General features: G+C 40.8%; 1 protein-coding gene across 1 annotated transcript; it reads right to left on the bottom strand.

The window, feature by feature from the left end:
• Window positions 1-2,669: 2,669 nt before the first annotated feature.
• On the bottom strand, window positions 2,670-4,584 carry LOC106583593 (homeobox protein XHOX-7.1-like). The gene is made up of 2 exons (XM_014167957.2): window positions 4,043-4,584; window positions 2,670-3,696 (listed from the first exon to the last, which is right to left on the bottom strand). The coding sequence occupies exons 1-2, from the start codon at window positions 4,473-4,475 to the stop codon at window positions 3,278-3,280; spliced, it is 852 nt and encodes a 283-aa protein (XP_014023432.1). The 5' UTR covers window positions 4,476-4,584; the 3' UTR covers window positions 2,670-3,277.
• Window positions 4,585-15,196: the final 10,612 nt, after the last annotated feature.

Below are 15,196 nucleotides of genomic sequence, written 5' to 3'. Positions count from 1 at the left end.
TACTTTACTGTATTTATACTTGGGATATCGCTTTTCAACAGTAAAAGTTCAAAAATCGCTGGAGGACGACTTTAATGCTTGTAATCGAATGGTTTTACGTTCTCATTTCCCTATGCGTTCATGGCATTACCTGGACAACAATTTCCATACCAAACAGCATACATTCTGAAACATTAGAATGCAAAAAACGTGGCATCGTGAATATTCTTACCAATATAATATTAATATTACCCACCACGGTGTAGTGATCCGCTTAATATTTGAAGAGGAAATAAGCATACTCAACAATACACTATAGGCCTACCTATTTTTTTAAATAAGAAAATAGTCTAATATATTATCATTATTTGAAATACATTCAGATCAGTAGAGGAAGCATCCTAAACGTGTCTGCCTCGATACCGTTGAAATAACTTCTTATTCATTGTACTTATATATTTATATATTTATTTTTGTTTATTTTACCACAATCCCAGACAGGCACTAAAATAATTGCCATCCTTCTCCCTTGACAGTGGGATCTGGCGCCTATGAGGGGCAAGAAACGAAATAGTGTTTCTCTCCTTGCTACCCGTTGTGATACTTTGGAAGACATAGACAAGCGAGTTTTGTTTTATTTTTGGCTCCAGGCAAGATAGAGGGGGAAACGAAAGAAAGACAGTCTTCTTGAAAGAACCGACAGATCCCCTTTGGCTCTTTTGTGTCAAGTTTTTCCCTTTCAGTCGGAGCGTTCATCCGTATGATTCTCAACTTATTGTCATTACTTATTTATTAATTGATGCCTCCTGGGTGAAATAGAGCGAGTGACTCGCCCCGAGGCACTTTACAAGCCTATAGCAAAAAATGGCAGGACAGTGTAGTCCTATAACCTAGTATCTTCGAGCGAATCTCGGGCAAATTCAACTTCACAATAACATAACAGCCATAGCCTATACATCTAGTGTTGTTTATCCGGTAAAATGAGCGTTTTTTCTTCGCCCACAGAAACGGGTGTCCTTGTTCTCAATAACTTCTTGTGAATGCTGAAGGGGTGAAGGAAAGGAAACACAAGCAGGGAAGAACTGTTACACGTCACCCTCATTGACATTTTAGGAATAAAAGTTCCGCCTTGCCTGCAGCTACAGCCTCGCTGGAGCCGGTGTTCCTCTGCTGCCGATTGCCTTTGTTCATTATGGCAATTTTTTTACTCAAATTTAAGCCCTGCCTGAATGGTACGACCGGTCAAAGCCGCTTCTAAACTTTGGAGCGGGCTGCAATTCGCCCACATTAGTTTCCTATTTTTCTAAAAGTCTTCGTGATTGCAGCAATTGACATTGGAATTTATTAGGTTTTGAAAAATTTTCCCTCTCTGTGCCCAATTGAGGAATGACAAAAAGCCTGTATTTATGTGTCGAATGACACACGTCTGCCTAACACCGTGGCTTATCCATAACGTAGGTGTCACCTGGCTAATTCTAGTCGATAATGACATTCCACCGAATCGTTTACAGGCAATTTAGCCCTAGACTCAATCTCTAATTTACCGGAGTGTTTAAGTCCGCACAACTGATGGTTGTAGATGTTGGTCCCCCCCTGAGCTTTTCTGGCGCCAACAAATTCTGGGTGAGTTATTTCAAAGCAATGGACAACAGCTGTAGAAATACATTCCGCGTTTTGCTCAGCGAAATGACATTTGACAGGTCTAATTCATAGCTGTAACACTTACACTGCAATGTTCAAGAAAGTGCTGCTCTTTCACAATTACAAAAATGTGGGTGAAAGACATTAAAAACTGGCTACCCCACAGTGGTTACACAGACAAAGCACGCATGACATTTGCTTATATTCGGTCTTTGCATAGTCGCCCGTGTGTGCATTTATTTTCAAAGTTTGAATTAGGCTACTTTGCCACAATGATAGTGGAAATATCAGGCTTAAGTCCTACTTTCGATTGTACTACAGTAAACCATAGCATTCAGTGCACACATTTTTAATAAACCTACGTTTTGTTGATGAAGTTCATGGATAGAAAAATGTAATAACATTTAAGAGTAGATTGGTCTGAAATATAGCCCACTGGCACAGACGTCAATTCAATGTCTTCCACGTTGGTTCCACATTCATTTAAATGACGTGGAAACAATATTGATTCAACCAGTGCGTGCCCAGTGGGAGACTACTCTTCCTCACGTTTGCCTGCACGTTAGTTATTTTCCCTATATATAAGTCATTTCCCTGACTGTTAGTTATTTTCCCTGCATATAAGTCATTTCCCCTGCATGTCAGTTATTTCCTTTACATATAAGTTATTTTCCCTGCATGTTAGTTATTTTCCCTACATAAATGGAATTTCCCCTGCATGTTAGTTATTTTCCCTACATATATCTCATTTCCCCTGCATTTAAATTGTTTCCCCTATTACAAATAGTCTTCCAATAGCCTGTAGTTTTCCAACCACTGTCTACACTCATTGAACATTTAACTCGATATTTTCTGACGTCGAAACCACATCATTATGGTTACTAAATGTTACCTTAAATCAACGATGTGTAAGAAAACCCTGGTGCAATGTTTTAAATACTCAATAACTGCTGGCACGTTCCAGTTTAAATTAGGTCTACATATCATCGGCTATTCTAGTCATTTGTACTGTCAGTCAACAAGAAGAACTGCTCAATGAAAAAGATTAATCCATTTTGTGTTAATTTATGTCACAAATATATTCAATATAAATGAGGATATTTTTCAAATATACAGTATTTTACAGTACACAAATCCCTTCTGAAGGGAATCATTCAAACAACAGACAGTGCTGTTATAATATATAAAAAATGCTGTGGTTCTTCTAATTTAACAAAGAGCGTTCTTGACTTTGGATTCAGTAAGCCACTATTTTATGCATTGACAAAAATGCACGTGAAAAGTATAGCATCTTAGTCTGTAGTGACAACAGTCCACATTAGTGATGAAAGCCCAACCTACCTTTGGGTCTTATGTGTGTTGGTGCAAAACCCCATGCTGGTGCGTAGAACTTTGGGATGGTCTAACTTTAACTTTTGGGTGGACTCGGGTAGCCAGTGAGAGTTTTAGTGACCCAATAATCAACCGTGGTATCAAACTAATGGCAAAGTAGATGTATATACTTGACATACCGAGGAAAACATAGCACTACTACAAGGCAGTCCTTACTCATGGCTATCCAGTCAAAATATGCAACACCAGATAGTATTTTGGTGATGTGGGTCTATGTTGAAGCACTTCATAGTCTACATGGCACAAAATATGTCCTTCCTTCACGTCAGGCGAGGTGATACATGCTGTATCCGACATGAGCTGCATACAGTCCCATGGGAGACACTGGCAGGGAGTGCCTCTGAAAGTGGTGCGACCCTCCATAAGACGAGGGGACGTGCGCACCGAAAGGAAAGGAAATCCCGAACGCTGGAGGCAGCATTGGCTTGGCTGCCATTTTCAGTTTTTCCAGTTCTGCCTCCTGGAGCCTCTTGGCTTTGGCTCGTCTGTTCTGAAACCATATTTTCACCTGCGTCTCCGTCAGGTTGAGCGAGCTGGAGAACTCTGCGCGCTCGGCGATGGACAGGTACTGCTTCTGTCGAAACTTCCTCTCCAAAGCCAGGAGCTGGGACGTGGTGAAAGGGGTCCGGGGCTTTCTGTTGGTCTTGTGCTTTCTCAGTGGACAGGAGGGGGGACTTAGCCTTCCTGTAATAACCAATACAGAAAACATCGTTAAAACCCATGCTTTCAAGGTGACGGAAATGTACAAATTGTGTTGTATTGATGCACAGAATTAATAATAAACACTTTGTGGAACTGCAGCGTGATTTTAACATAGGAATTCGTTAAAGCAGATAGGTTCGAAAATACCCAATTATTATGTGCTTAAACTGCAATGATATAGGCCAAACTAAAACTATCAAACTCAATACAACGTTGCTATAAATCATGCAACACGTTTCACCTAAATGCATCCTGTAAAGCTCTATGGGCTATCGCAGTTGATTTTACGCACACATTAAGGAAGGATAAATAGAAAGAGAACGCTCACGTGGAGGAGTAGGCGAAAAGCGAGGGCTCTGTATCCAAGAATTTCGGTCTTGACTTTCTGGACTCTCGGGTTTAACCAATGCGTCCTCTGGCATGTTCATAATGTCGCCTACTGAGAACAGCGACCCGATGGCCAGGGAGGGGGCCGAGTTATCCAGTCTCGAAAGCGAGCCCATCCTCGAGCCTAGCGTCAGGGATGACCCCGACATGGATGATCTTTCTGGAGATGTCAAGTCCCTGCTCGGTTTCCTGTCGGCCATCAGAGCCTCGACGCTGAAGGGAAGAATCGCTACTTTGGGCTTTATCCCTGTCTCCTCCGCCACCCTGCTCAAATTGGTCTGCATCTCTCCTGTGCCAACGAGACCCGAACGTGAGGGAATGTCTTCTGTTTTCAAGCCAACGGATAAAGCTGACATGGCAACAGTTGGGGCCATACAGATTCGGCCTTTACTTGGTGGTAAACAATCGAAGTATTGAAAAGTTGAGTCACAGAAATTGCTGGATTGCTCCTATGCTAGTGGCATCCTCATGTTTATCTGAACATTCTTGCGAACACTGCTATAAGGCAGACGTGGGGACGCCACCGTCCAATCAGATGTGAGGTGGGTGGGACTTAGAGAAGCCATTCGATTAGGAAGGAATCTCAGCTAAAACTGATGTGACGCTTGGTTATTTGATTGGCAGGGGAAAGTAAACATTTTAGGCTACATTTTACAACTTAAAGTAAACAAAACTTGTGCAAATACTTCATTTGGAATGGTATAACATAAATTGGGAAAAATGTTTTACTTTTTCAATACTATAATTTTTCAATACGATCATTTATATTACAATTTTGAATATTCTTAATATTATTGATGTTATTATTATGGCAGTGGTGGTGGTACTCTTATAGTATCGGTAACTGTGCTTATTCCTGCTTGCGCTGTCAGAAAAATAGGCCCATCAGAGGACGCTATAAGTTTCATGTTAAATTGAACTTATTATCAAATCAATATACAGACTGCTGTAGCCTATATAGGTTTTTATACTATTTACTTATCTCATGTCTTGTACGACTTTATTATGCTATTATGTTCAACAGTTAAAGTAAAATAGAAACTCTCGAATGTTGGCCAACATTTACTGCCTTCCTTTATGTGATCGGCCTTTTGCAAAGCAATTTTTATTGATGGCTGCAGGGCTCTAATCATATTGAAACACACAGCCCTTCGCAGTCATTTAGAGGTAATTATCGGGCTTGGGGGAGGGATTACTGGGATCGTTCCCTTTGACTACAACCATTAAGGTAAACAATGATGTGGAGTCAAGGAAGGTGGTGGAGGCAACCGTGGAGCCTATGTTCAATTTAAGCTAAGGCTGTCATTGATTTACCTGTCTACTCTGCGTATACTTGAATAGTCCTATTCTAATAGATACATGGGTATCATGTTTTTTTATATAGCGAGATATAGGGCCAACGCTTATTCAGTTGTTTGTTCTCTATTATTTATCTGATTAATGACCGTATTTTCCTAATTGACGCACGCACAGTGTCGCGCAGTTATAACTCTATACAGTAGGCTATTCTTTCTCTTCATTTTCTCTTCACTAAAATGAAGCACAGCTCATGCAATCTCAATTGTGTACGAAAATCACGAATTTAACTATTACTATTTCGTGCAGTCTATTTAGCTCTCTGGAAAGCGTCTGCGTCGCTAATTGCTAAGTATAAACAATCTGTCACGATTTGTCAGTCCCTCTAATAGGCAGACAAGTTATGTTGTTTTTAGGCGCCAGCATCGGCATGATCAGAGGGTTTGACTTTAGGGAGACTATTGAAAGTCTTTAACCCGCATCAAGAGCGCAACCCGCCTCCTCCTTGCCCGCCCTAGCCTTGGGACATTACTATTCAGCCTGAAAAATTAGCTTTCTCAGCCGATCGCACGCCATTCCCAACTATTTAAATGGGTCGCTATAGCTAGTGTAATAATAGGCTACTCAGAAGAAAAGGTCAATGCTTCCCAATCCCACTACTTATTTTCAGAGAGCCCCTTGCTGAAAAGGATTCCTAGGAAGCAACGTATCTAGGTTTCCCTACAGTGGTTAGTAGGCCTAACGGGAACATGGTGATTTAGCTCTGAAGCTGTCTCAAGTCCTGAGAGTAAATTCTTGTTCTATCTTGCGTAACTACACCATTCAAAGTGACATGATTTAGGAATGACAGTTGGGGTAGCCTATCAATTATTTCTACTGTTGTTAGGTGTGTTATAGCTGTAATATCTACCATCAACTGTAAATTGTATCCACTTTTGTTTTGGGATCAATAGGTTATTCATTCCTTATATAACTAATACAATTACACGCAAATGTGTAATTTAGCATTTCCTTCATTCTACATCCGGTGCTCAGGGGGAAATACATCTGCAACTATGTATGCTTTTGGAAACACTTAAGTCCATAACCAAGAATGAGTGGCACTGCGTGTTCACCGCGTGCTCTCTTTGAAGTCGCTGGGATCTCATGTGTTCCACGTCTGTTTGAAGTTGAGTCCCCCGACGAGCGCCTGCTCACGGCTCGCGCGCACTTCTCCATCTTCGAACACGCACTCGTAAAATGGTCCGCGCGAGTAAACACAAATAGGCACACATGATATACATTAACTGCTCTGGTCAAACGACTGCATCCGTTCTTGACGCTTTAATCGATGTATTTTAACAGGTCTGGGGACACAGAGAGAGAAAGGAGCGACTTTGTATGTTAAATCTCCCCTTGAAGTGCGCCAGAGTGTCGTGTAAAGACTTTCTTCCTTGTTTACTTGAGTTTATTTGCGTTGTGAACAGAGGGATAGTGGTGGAGGAAAACAATGTTGGGGGCAATTAGCATCACAAACACTATGCCCTTTCAAAATAATAATTTGCCAGGGAAAAGAGGATTACCATACCGTTTCATTTAAATTCCAAGGCAACAAATGAGGGCTGAGCTGCGATACAAAACAACTGTAAGCCTCATCTGAGCTTTGTTTAACTTTCTAAACTACCTTTGATTTGGAGTCAAGAGGCAAGGAGGCAAGACAAAGAGACATTGTGGTCCCCTCTGAAAGTTGTCTTAACCCTTTTCATGCAAAGTCTGACAGTTTTTTAAAATTTAAAATACATAAAAGTCACTGTTGATGTCAAAAGGCATTTCAGGCAAAATATTTGCTGCACTTGGTGAAAGAAAATGACTTTCATCTGGACATATTCAGGTTTTAAAACCAAACACCAAGTTGCTTGTGAACATTATAGCTTTTTTAATTTTTTTGCTGATGCTTGTGGAACTATTTGGCAGTGGCAGAATATCCCAATATTATGGTGTTATTTTTCTATGCATTGTTATAAAATAATCATTGAGTGCACATACATTTGATGCTTTATAGACACGCTTTATGGACACACCAACTCCACATGAGTTGTCTCACTGACTCTCGAACTCTGGCAAACTTTTGTTGAGTCACATTCTCTGATCTGGTCTCTTTAAGAAATCACTGAGCTTAGCACAGAATGGAATGCCCAATTTTGAGTGGCCTAAATTAATTTGATCACCACATTATGATGCACTTCAGAAAGATGAAAGGGACAGCCAACAGCCTCCTCCAAGATCTCCATAATTATAGATAATGTATCCTATTTCAAAGCAGCTAGCTCAGTCAGGCGTAACAAGGCACTTTGCTGCCAGTAAGTAACAATCAGAGTCATATATATATATAGATGGCTCTGGTAACAATGCCTCACGGTCATTTAAGCTTCAAAATGCCATGCAGTCTCCAAAGCTTGCAGACTTGTCTGAAGTCTGGTTGGCAGGTTTATGTCCAAATTCGCCTTTCTCACTGACAAAACAAACCAATGAAGAAGTCATAATGTTACAACTTAGACATGGTACATATACAGTGCCCTTGGCAGTGATTGCAGCTGTAAGTCTTTCTGGGTAAGTCTCTTAAGAGTTTTGCACACGTGGATTGTACAATATTTGCACATTATTCTTTTTAAAATTATTCAAGTTCTGTCAAGTTGGTTGTTGATCATTTCTAGACAACCATTTTCAAGTCTTGCCATAGATTTTCAAGCCAATTTAAGTCTAAACTGTAACTAGGCCACTCTGGAGCATTCAATGTTGTCTTGGTAAGTAACTCCAGTGTATATTTGGCCTAGTGTTTTAGTTATTGTCCTGCTGAAAGGTGAATTTCCCCCCCATGGTCTGTTGGAAAGCTGCCTGAACCAGGTTTTCCTCTCTCATTATGCCTGTGCTTACCTCTATTCCATGTATTTTTTATCCGAAACAACACCCAAGTTCTTGCTGATGTCAAGCATACCGTAACATGATGCAGCCACCACCATGCTTGAAAATATGAAGAGTGGTACTCAGTAATGTGTTGTGTTGGATTTGCCCCAAACATTAGGCTTTGTATTCAGGACATAGAGTACATTTATTTTTCACATTTAAGCAGTTTTACTTTATTGCCTTATTGCAAAGAGTTTACATGTTTTGGAATATGTTTATTCTGTACAGGCTTACTTCTTTTCACTCTGTCTTTTAGGTTAGTATTGTGAAGTAACTACAATGTTGTTGATCCATCCTCAGTTTTCTCTTATCACAGCTATTGAACTCTGTAACTTGGGGCTCCCGAGTGGCCCAGCATTGTCCGGGTTAGGGTTTGGCCGTCATTGTAAATAAGAATTAGTTATTTACTGACTTGTCTAGTTAAATAAAAAACATCCTAAAAGTAACTGTTTTAAAGTCACCATTGGCCTCATGGTGAAATCCCTGAGCGGATTCCTTCCTCTCCGGCAACTGAGTTAGGAAGGATGCCTGTATCTTTGTAGTGATGGCACCGGAGGGGATGGCTGCCATTTTACGGGCTCCGAGCCAACTGTGCTATTTTGTTTGTTTTTTTGCATTGTTTGTAACTCATTTTGTACATCATGTTGCTGCTACCGCCTCTTATGACCGAAAAGAGCTTCTGGACATCAGAACAGCGGTTACTGAACTCAAACTGGACAAAGCTTTTTTCTTTAATGAGTCCGACCCAAAGGATATACTGCTTTGTTGAGACAAGGCCCAAAATTAGTAGGTAAATGACCACTATCCTCTGTGTTATTGGCCAACGTGCAATCATTAGAAAATAAACTGGACAATCTATGATTAAGACTAAGACTATCCTACCAACAGGACATTAACCTGTTAGGGCTAGGGGGCAGTATTGACACGGCTGGATAAAAAACATACCCGATTTAATCTGGTTACCACTCCTACCCAGTAACTAGAATATGCATATACTTATTACATATGGATAGAAAACACCCTAAATTTTCTAAAACTGTTTGAATGGTGTCTGTGAGTATAACAGAACTCAAATGGCAGGTCAAAACCTGAGAGATTCCTTTACAGGAAGTGGCCTGTCTGACCATTTCTTGAACTTCTTTTCCATCTCTATCATTTACTAAGGATCTCTGCTCTAACGTGACACTTCCCACGTCGTCCATAGGCGCTCAGAGCCCGGGAAAAAACAGAATGTCGTCATTCCAGCCCCAGGCTGAAACACATTATCGCCTTTCTCAAGTGGCCGATCAAGGGACACTGGGCTTATGCGCGTGACCCGACCGCCCCCGCCTTTGGGATTTTTTCCTCTGTTTGCCGAAAAGGAGATTCCCTGTCGGAATATTATCGCTTTCTACGAGAAAAATGTCGTAAAAATTGATTTTAAACAGCGGTTGACATGCTTCGAAGTACGGTAATGGAATATTTAGAATTTTATTGTCACGAATTGCGCCATGCGCGCGACACTTCTTTACTATTTCGGATAGTGTCTGGGACGCATCGAACAAAACGCCGCTATTCGGATATAACGATGGATTATTTTGGACCAAACCAACATTTGTTATTGAAGTAGCGGTCCTGGGTGTGCATTCTGACGAAGACAACAAAAGGTAATCAAACTTTTATAATAGTAAATATGATTATGGTGAGTGCTAAACTTGCCGGGTGTCTAAATAGCGAGCCCGTGATGCCTGGGCTATGTACTTAGAATATTGCAAAATGTGCTTTCACCAAAAAGCTATTTTAAAATCGGACATATCGAGTGCATAGAGGAGGTCTGTATCTATAATTCTTAAAATAATTGTTATGCTTTTTGTGAACGTTTATCGTGAGTAATTTAGTAAAATGTTAGCGAATTCCCCGGAAGTTTGCGGGGGGTATGCTAGTTCTGAACGTCACATGCTAATGTAAAAAGCTGGTTTTTGATATAAATATGAACTTGATTGAACAAAACATGCATGTATTGTATAACATAATGTCCTAGGGTTGTCATCTGATGAAGATCATCAAAGGTGAGTGCTGCATTTAGCTGTCTTCTGGGTTTTGGTGACATTATATGCTGGCTTGAAAAATGGGTGTCTGATTATTTCTGGCTTGGTACTCTGCTGACATAATCTAATGTTTTGCTTTCGTTGTAAAGCCTTTTTGAAATCGGACAGTGTGGTTAGATTAACGAGAGTCTTGTCTTTAAATAGCTGCAAGCGTCCCACCTAGCCCATAGAGGTTAAAAACGTAATATCTTATGTTTCACAGAGACTTGGCTGAACGACAACACAGATAATATAGAGCTGGCTGGTTTCTCCGTGTTTCGGCAGGACAGAAAAGCTACGTCTGGTAAGACAAGTGGCGGGGGCCTATTTGCCAACAACTGCTGGTGCGCGATGTCTAATATTAAAGAAGTCTCGAGGTATTGCTCACCTGAGGTAGAATACCTCATGATAAGCTGTAGACCACACTATCTACCAAGAGAGTTCTCATCTATTGTCACAAGTATCGTCGTTGTGTTGAAGGGAGGACCAATACGCAGCGGGAATGTGGATACTCATCTTTTTAACCTGTTAGGGCTAGGGGGCAGTATTTTCACGGCTGGATAAAAAACGTACCCGATTTAATCTGGTTACTAATCCTACCCAGTAACTAGAATATGCATATACTTATTATATATGGATAGAAAACACCCTAAAGTTTCTAAAACTGTTTGAATGGTGTCTGTGAGTATAACAGAACTCAAATGGCAGGTCAAAACCTGAGAGATTCCTTTACATGAAGTGGCCTGTCTGACCATTTCTGGAACTTCTTTGCCATCTCTATCTTTTACTAAGGATCTCTGCTCTAACGTGACACTTCCTACGTCGTCCATAGGCGCTCAGAGCCCGGGAAAAACCTGAATGTCGTCATCCCAGCCCCAGGCTGAAACACATTATCGCCTTTCTCAAGTGGCCGATCAAGGGACTCTGGGCTTAGGCGCGTGACCTGCCCGCCCCCGTCTTTGTGATTTTTTCCTCTGTTTGCCGAAAAGGAGATTCCCGGTCGGAATATTATCGCTTTTCTACGAGAAAAATGGCATAAAAATGGATTTTAAACAGCGGTTGACATGCTTCGAAGTACGGTAATGGAATATTTAGAATTTTTTTGTCACGAATTGCGCCATGCGCGCGACCCTTCTTTACCATTTCGGATAGGGTCTGGGACGCACGAACAAAACGCCGCTATTCGGATATAACGATGGATTATTTTGGACCAAACCAACATTTGTTATTGAAGTAGCAGTCCTGGGAGTGCATTCTGATGAAGACAACAAAGGTAATGAAACTTTTGTAATAGTAAATCGGAGTTTGATCAGGGCTAAACTTGGTCGGATGTCTAAATGGCTAGCCGTGATGGCTGGGCTATCTACTGAGAATATTGCAAAATGTGCTTTCACCGAAAAGCTATTTTAAAATCGGACATATCGAGTGCATAGAGGAGTTCTGTATCTATAATTCTTAAAATAATTGTTATGTTTTTTGTGAACGTTTATCGTGAGTAATTTAGTAAATTCACCGGATGTTTGCGGGGGTATGCTAGTTCTGAACGTCACATGCTAATGTAAAAAGCTGGTTTTTGATATAAATATGAACTTGATTGAACAAAACATGCATGCATTGTATAACATAATGTCCTAGGGTTGTCATCTGATGAAGATCATCAAAGGTTAGTGCTGCATTTAGCTGTGGTTTTGTTTTTTGTGACATTATATGCTAGCTTGAAAAATGGGTGTCTGATTATTTCTGGCTTGGTACTCTGCTGACATAATCTAATGTTTTGCTTTCGCTGTAAAGCCTTTTTGAAATCGGACAGTGTGGTTAGATAAAGGAGAGTCTTGTCTTTAAAATGCTGTGAAATAGTCATATGTTTGAAAAATTGAAGTTTTTGTATTTTTGAGGAATTTGTAATTCGCGCCACGCCTATCATTGGATATTGGAGCAGGTGTTCCGCTAGCGGAACGTCTAGATGTAAGAGGTTAAAATGCTGTGAAATAGTCATATGTTTGAAAAATTGAAGTTTTTGTATTTTTGAGGAATTTGTAATTCGCACCACGCCTATCATTGGATATTGGAGCAGGTGTTCCGCTAGCGGAACGTCTAGATGTAAGAGGTTAAGAACAAAATCTTATTTTCAATGACGGCCTAGGAACAGTGGGTGAACTGCCTTGTTCAGGGGCAGAACGACAGATTTGTATCTTTGTCAGCTCGGGGATTTGATCTTGCAACCTTTCAGTTACTCTAACCACTAGGCTACCCTGCCGCTCCTCTTTACTCAATGCCATCCTGGTTTAAATAGGCTGAATGATCAATGGGTGAGCGAATTATCTTCGCCTTATGCCCTACAATTTGCTAACACTTTGACGAGACCATCATGTTAATACCACCAGGAACTTGTTCTCTCTTTGCAATTACATTTGTACCACTCTCAAACGCAACTGGACCTACACTTGATGGCATACTTCCAAAATCTCAAACTATTGAATTACTTTTTTTCTGTGTCGAAGACTCATTTCGTTTTATTGACAATGATGATGGCTCCACCAAGTCCTCATGCATTAAATTGGTTAAGGAACTATCTTTCTGACAGAACACAATCACAAGATTGTAGAGCTGTGCCCCAGGGTTCCATTTTAGCTCCTGTGCTGTTCTCAATTTTTATTCATGATTTGGGAAATGGGATGCAACCAGCAAAGTTACATCGATATGCAGATGATACAGTTATATATTCATGTGCTCCTTCTCTGGTTCAGGCTGTTGAAGAGCTCCAGACTGCTTTTCAGTCACTGTAGGCCTCCCTTTTCTACTTTGTGAGGCATTGGAAAACCTCCCTGTTCTTTGTGGTTGAATCAGCAATTGCTCAGCCTCTGACCGCGAGGCATTACAGAGGGTAGTGCGTACGGCCCAGTACATCACTGGGGCTAAGCTGCCTGCCATCCAGGACCTCTACACCAGGTGGTGTCAGAGGAAGGCCCTAAAAATTGTCAAAGTCCCCAGCCACCCCAGTCATAGACTGTTCTCTCTACTACCGCATGGCAAGCAGTACCGGAGTGCCAAGTCTAGGACAAAAAGGCTTCTCAACAGTTTTTACTCCAAGCCATAAGACTCCTGAACAGGTAATCAAATGGCTATCAGGACTATTTGCATCGTGTGCCCCCCCAACCCATCTTTTTACGCTGCTGCTACTCTGTGTTTATCATATATGCATAGTCACTTTAACTATACATTCATGTACATAGTACCTCAATTGGGCCAACCAACCAGTGCTCCCGCACATTGGCTAACCGGGCTATCTCCATTGTGTCCCACCCACCACCCGCCAATCCCTCTTTTATGCTACTGCTACTCTCTGTTAATCATATATGCATAGTCACTTTAACCATATCTACATGTACATACTACCTCAATCAGCCTGACTAACCGGTGTCTGTATGTAGCCTCGCTACTTTTATAGCCTCGCTACTGTATATAGCCTGTCTTTTTTTTGTGTTGTTTTATGTCTTTATCTACCTATTGTTCACCTAATACCTTTTTTTCACTATTGTTTAGAGCCTGTAAGTAAGCATTTCGCTGTAAAGTCTACACCTGTTGTCTTCGGCGCATGTGACAAATAAAATTTGATTTGATTTGAAACTGTGTTTGACATTCACTGCTCAACTGAGTGACCATACAGATAATTGTATGGGTACAGAGACGAGGTAGTCATTCAAAAATCACATTAAACACTATTATTGCACACTGAGTCTTTTGTATTTGGTATTTTTTTAGGATCCCCATGAGCTGTTGCGAAAGCAGCACCTACTCTTCCTGGGGTCCACACAAAACATGAAACATGACATAATACAGAAGAACATTAATAGACAAAAACAGCTCAAGGACAGAACTACATCTATTTTAAAAAGGCACACGTAGCCTACATATCAATACATAGACACAAGCTATCTAGGTCAAACAGGGGAGAGGCATTGTGCCGTGAGGTGTTGCTTTATCTGTTTTTTGTAACCAGGTTTGCTGTTCATTTGAGCAATAGGAGATGCTCCATGCAATAATGGCTCTATATAATACTGTACACTTTCTTGAATATGTTCTGAATTTGGGGACTGTGAAAAGACCCCTGGTGGCATTTCTGGTGGGGTAAGTGTGTGTGTGTGTGTCACAATTTGGAATTTTCAACACATTAATGTTTCTTATAAAAATAGGTAGTGATGCAGTCAGTCTCTCCTCAACTCTTAGCTAAGCCAGACTGGCATGCATAGTATTTATATTAGCCCTCTTACTACAATGAAGAGCAAGACGTGCCGCTCTGTTCTGGGCCAGCTGCAGCTTATCTAGGTCGTTCCTCGCAGCACTGGACTACACGACTGGACAATAATCAAGATAAGATAAAACTAGAGCCTGCAGGACTTTCTTTTTGGAGTTTGGTGTCAGAAAAGTGGAACACCTCTTCATCATGGACAGACATCTCCCCATCTTTACAACCATTGAATGTATATGTTTTGACCATGACAGTTTACAATCTAAGGTAACACCAAGTAATTTACTCTCCTCAACTTGTTCAAGATCCACACCATTAATTACCAGATTCAGCTGAGGTCTAGAATTTAGGGAATGATTTGTACCAAATACAATGCGCTTAGATTTAGAGATGTTCAGGACCAGTTTATTACTAGCCAACCAATCCAAAACAGACTGCAACTCTTTGTTATAGGTTTCAGTGACTTCATTAGCTGTGGTTGGTGATGTGTATATGGTTAAATCATCAGCATTCATGGACACATGCTTTGTTTAATGCCAGT

Source organism: Salmo salar, chromosome ssa22 (genome assembly GCF_905237065.1).
Source record: "Salmo salar chromosome ssa22, Ssal_v3.1, whole genome shotgun sequence".
NCBI lineage: Eukaryota > Metazoa > Chordata > Actinopteri > Salmoniformes > Salmonidae > Salmo > Salmo salar.
The sequence above is the reverse complement of the archived record's forward strand: the minus strand, read 5'-3'. Positions and strand labels throughout refer to the sequence as shown.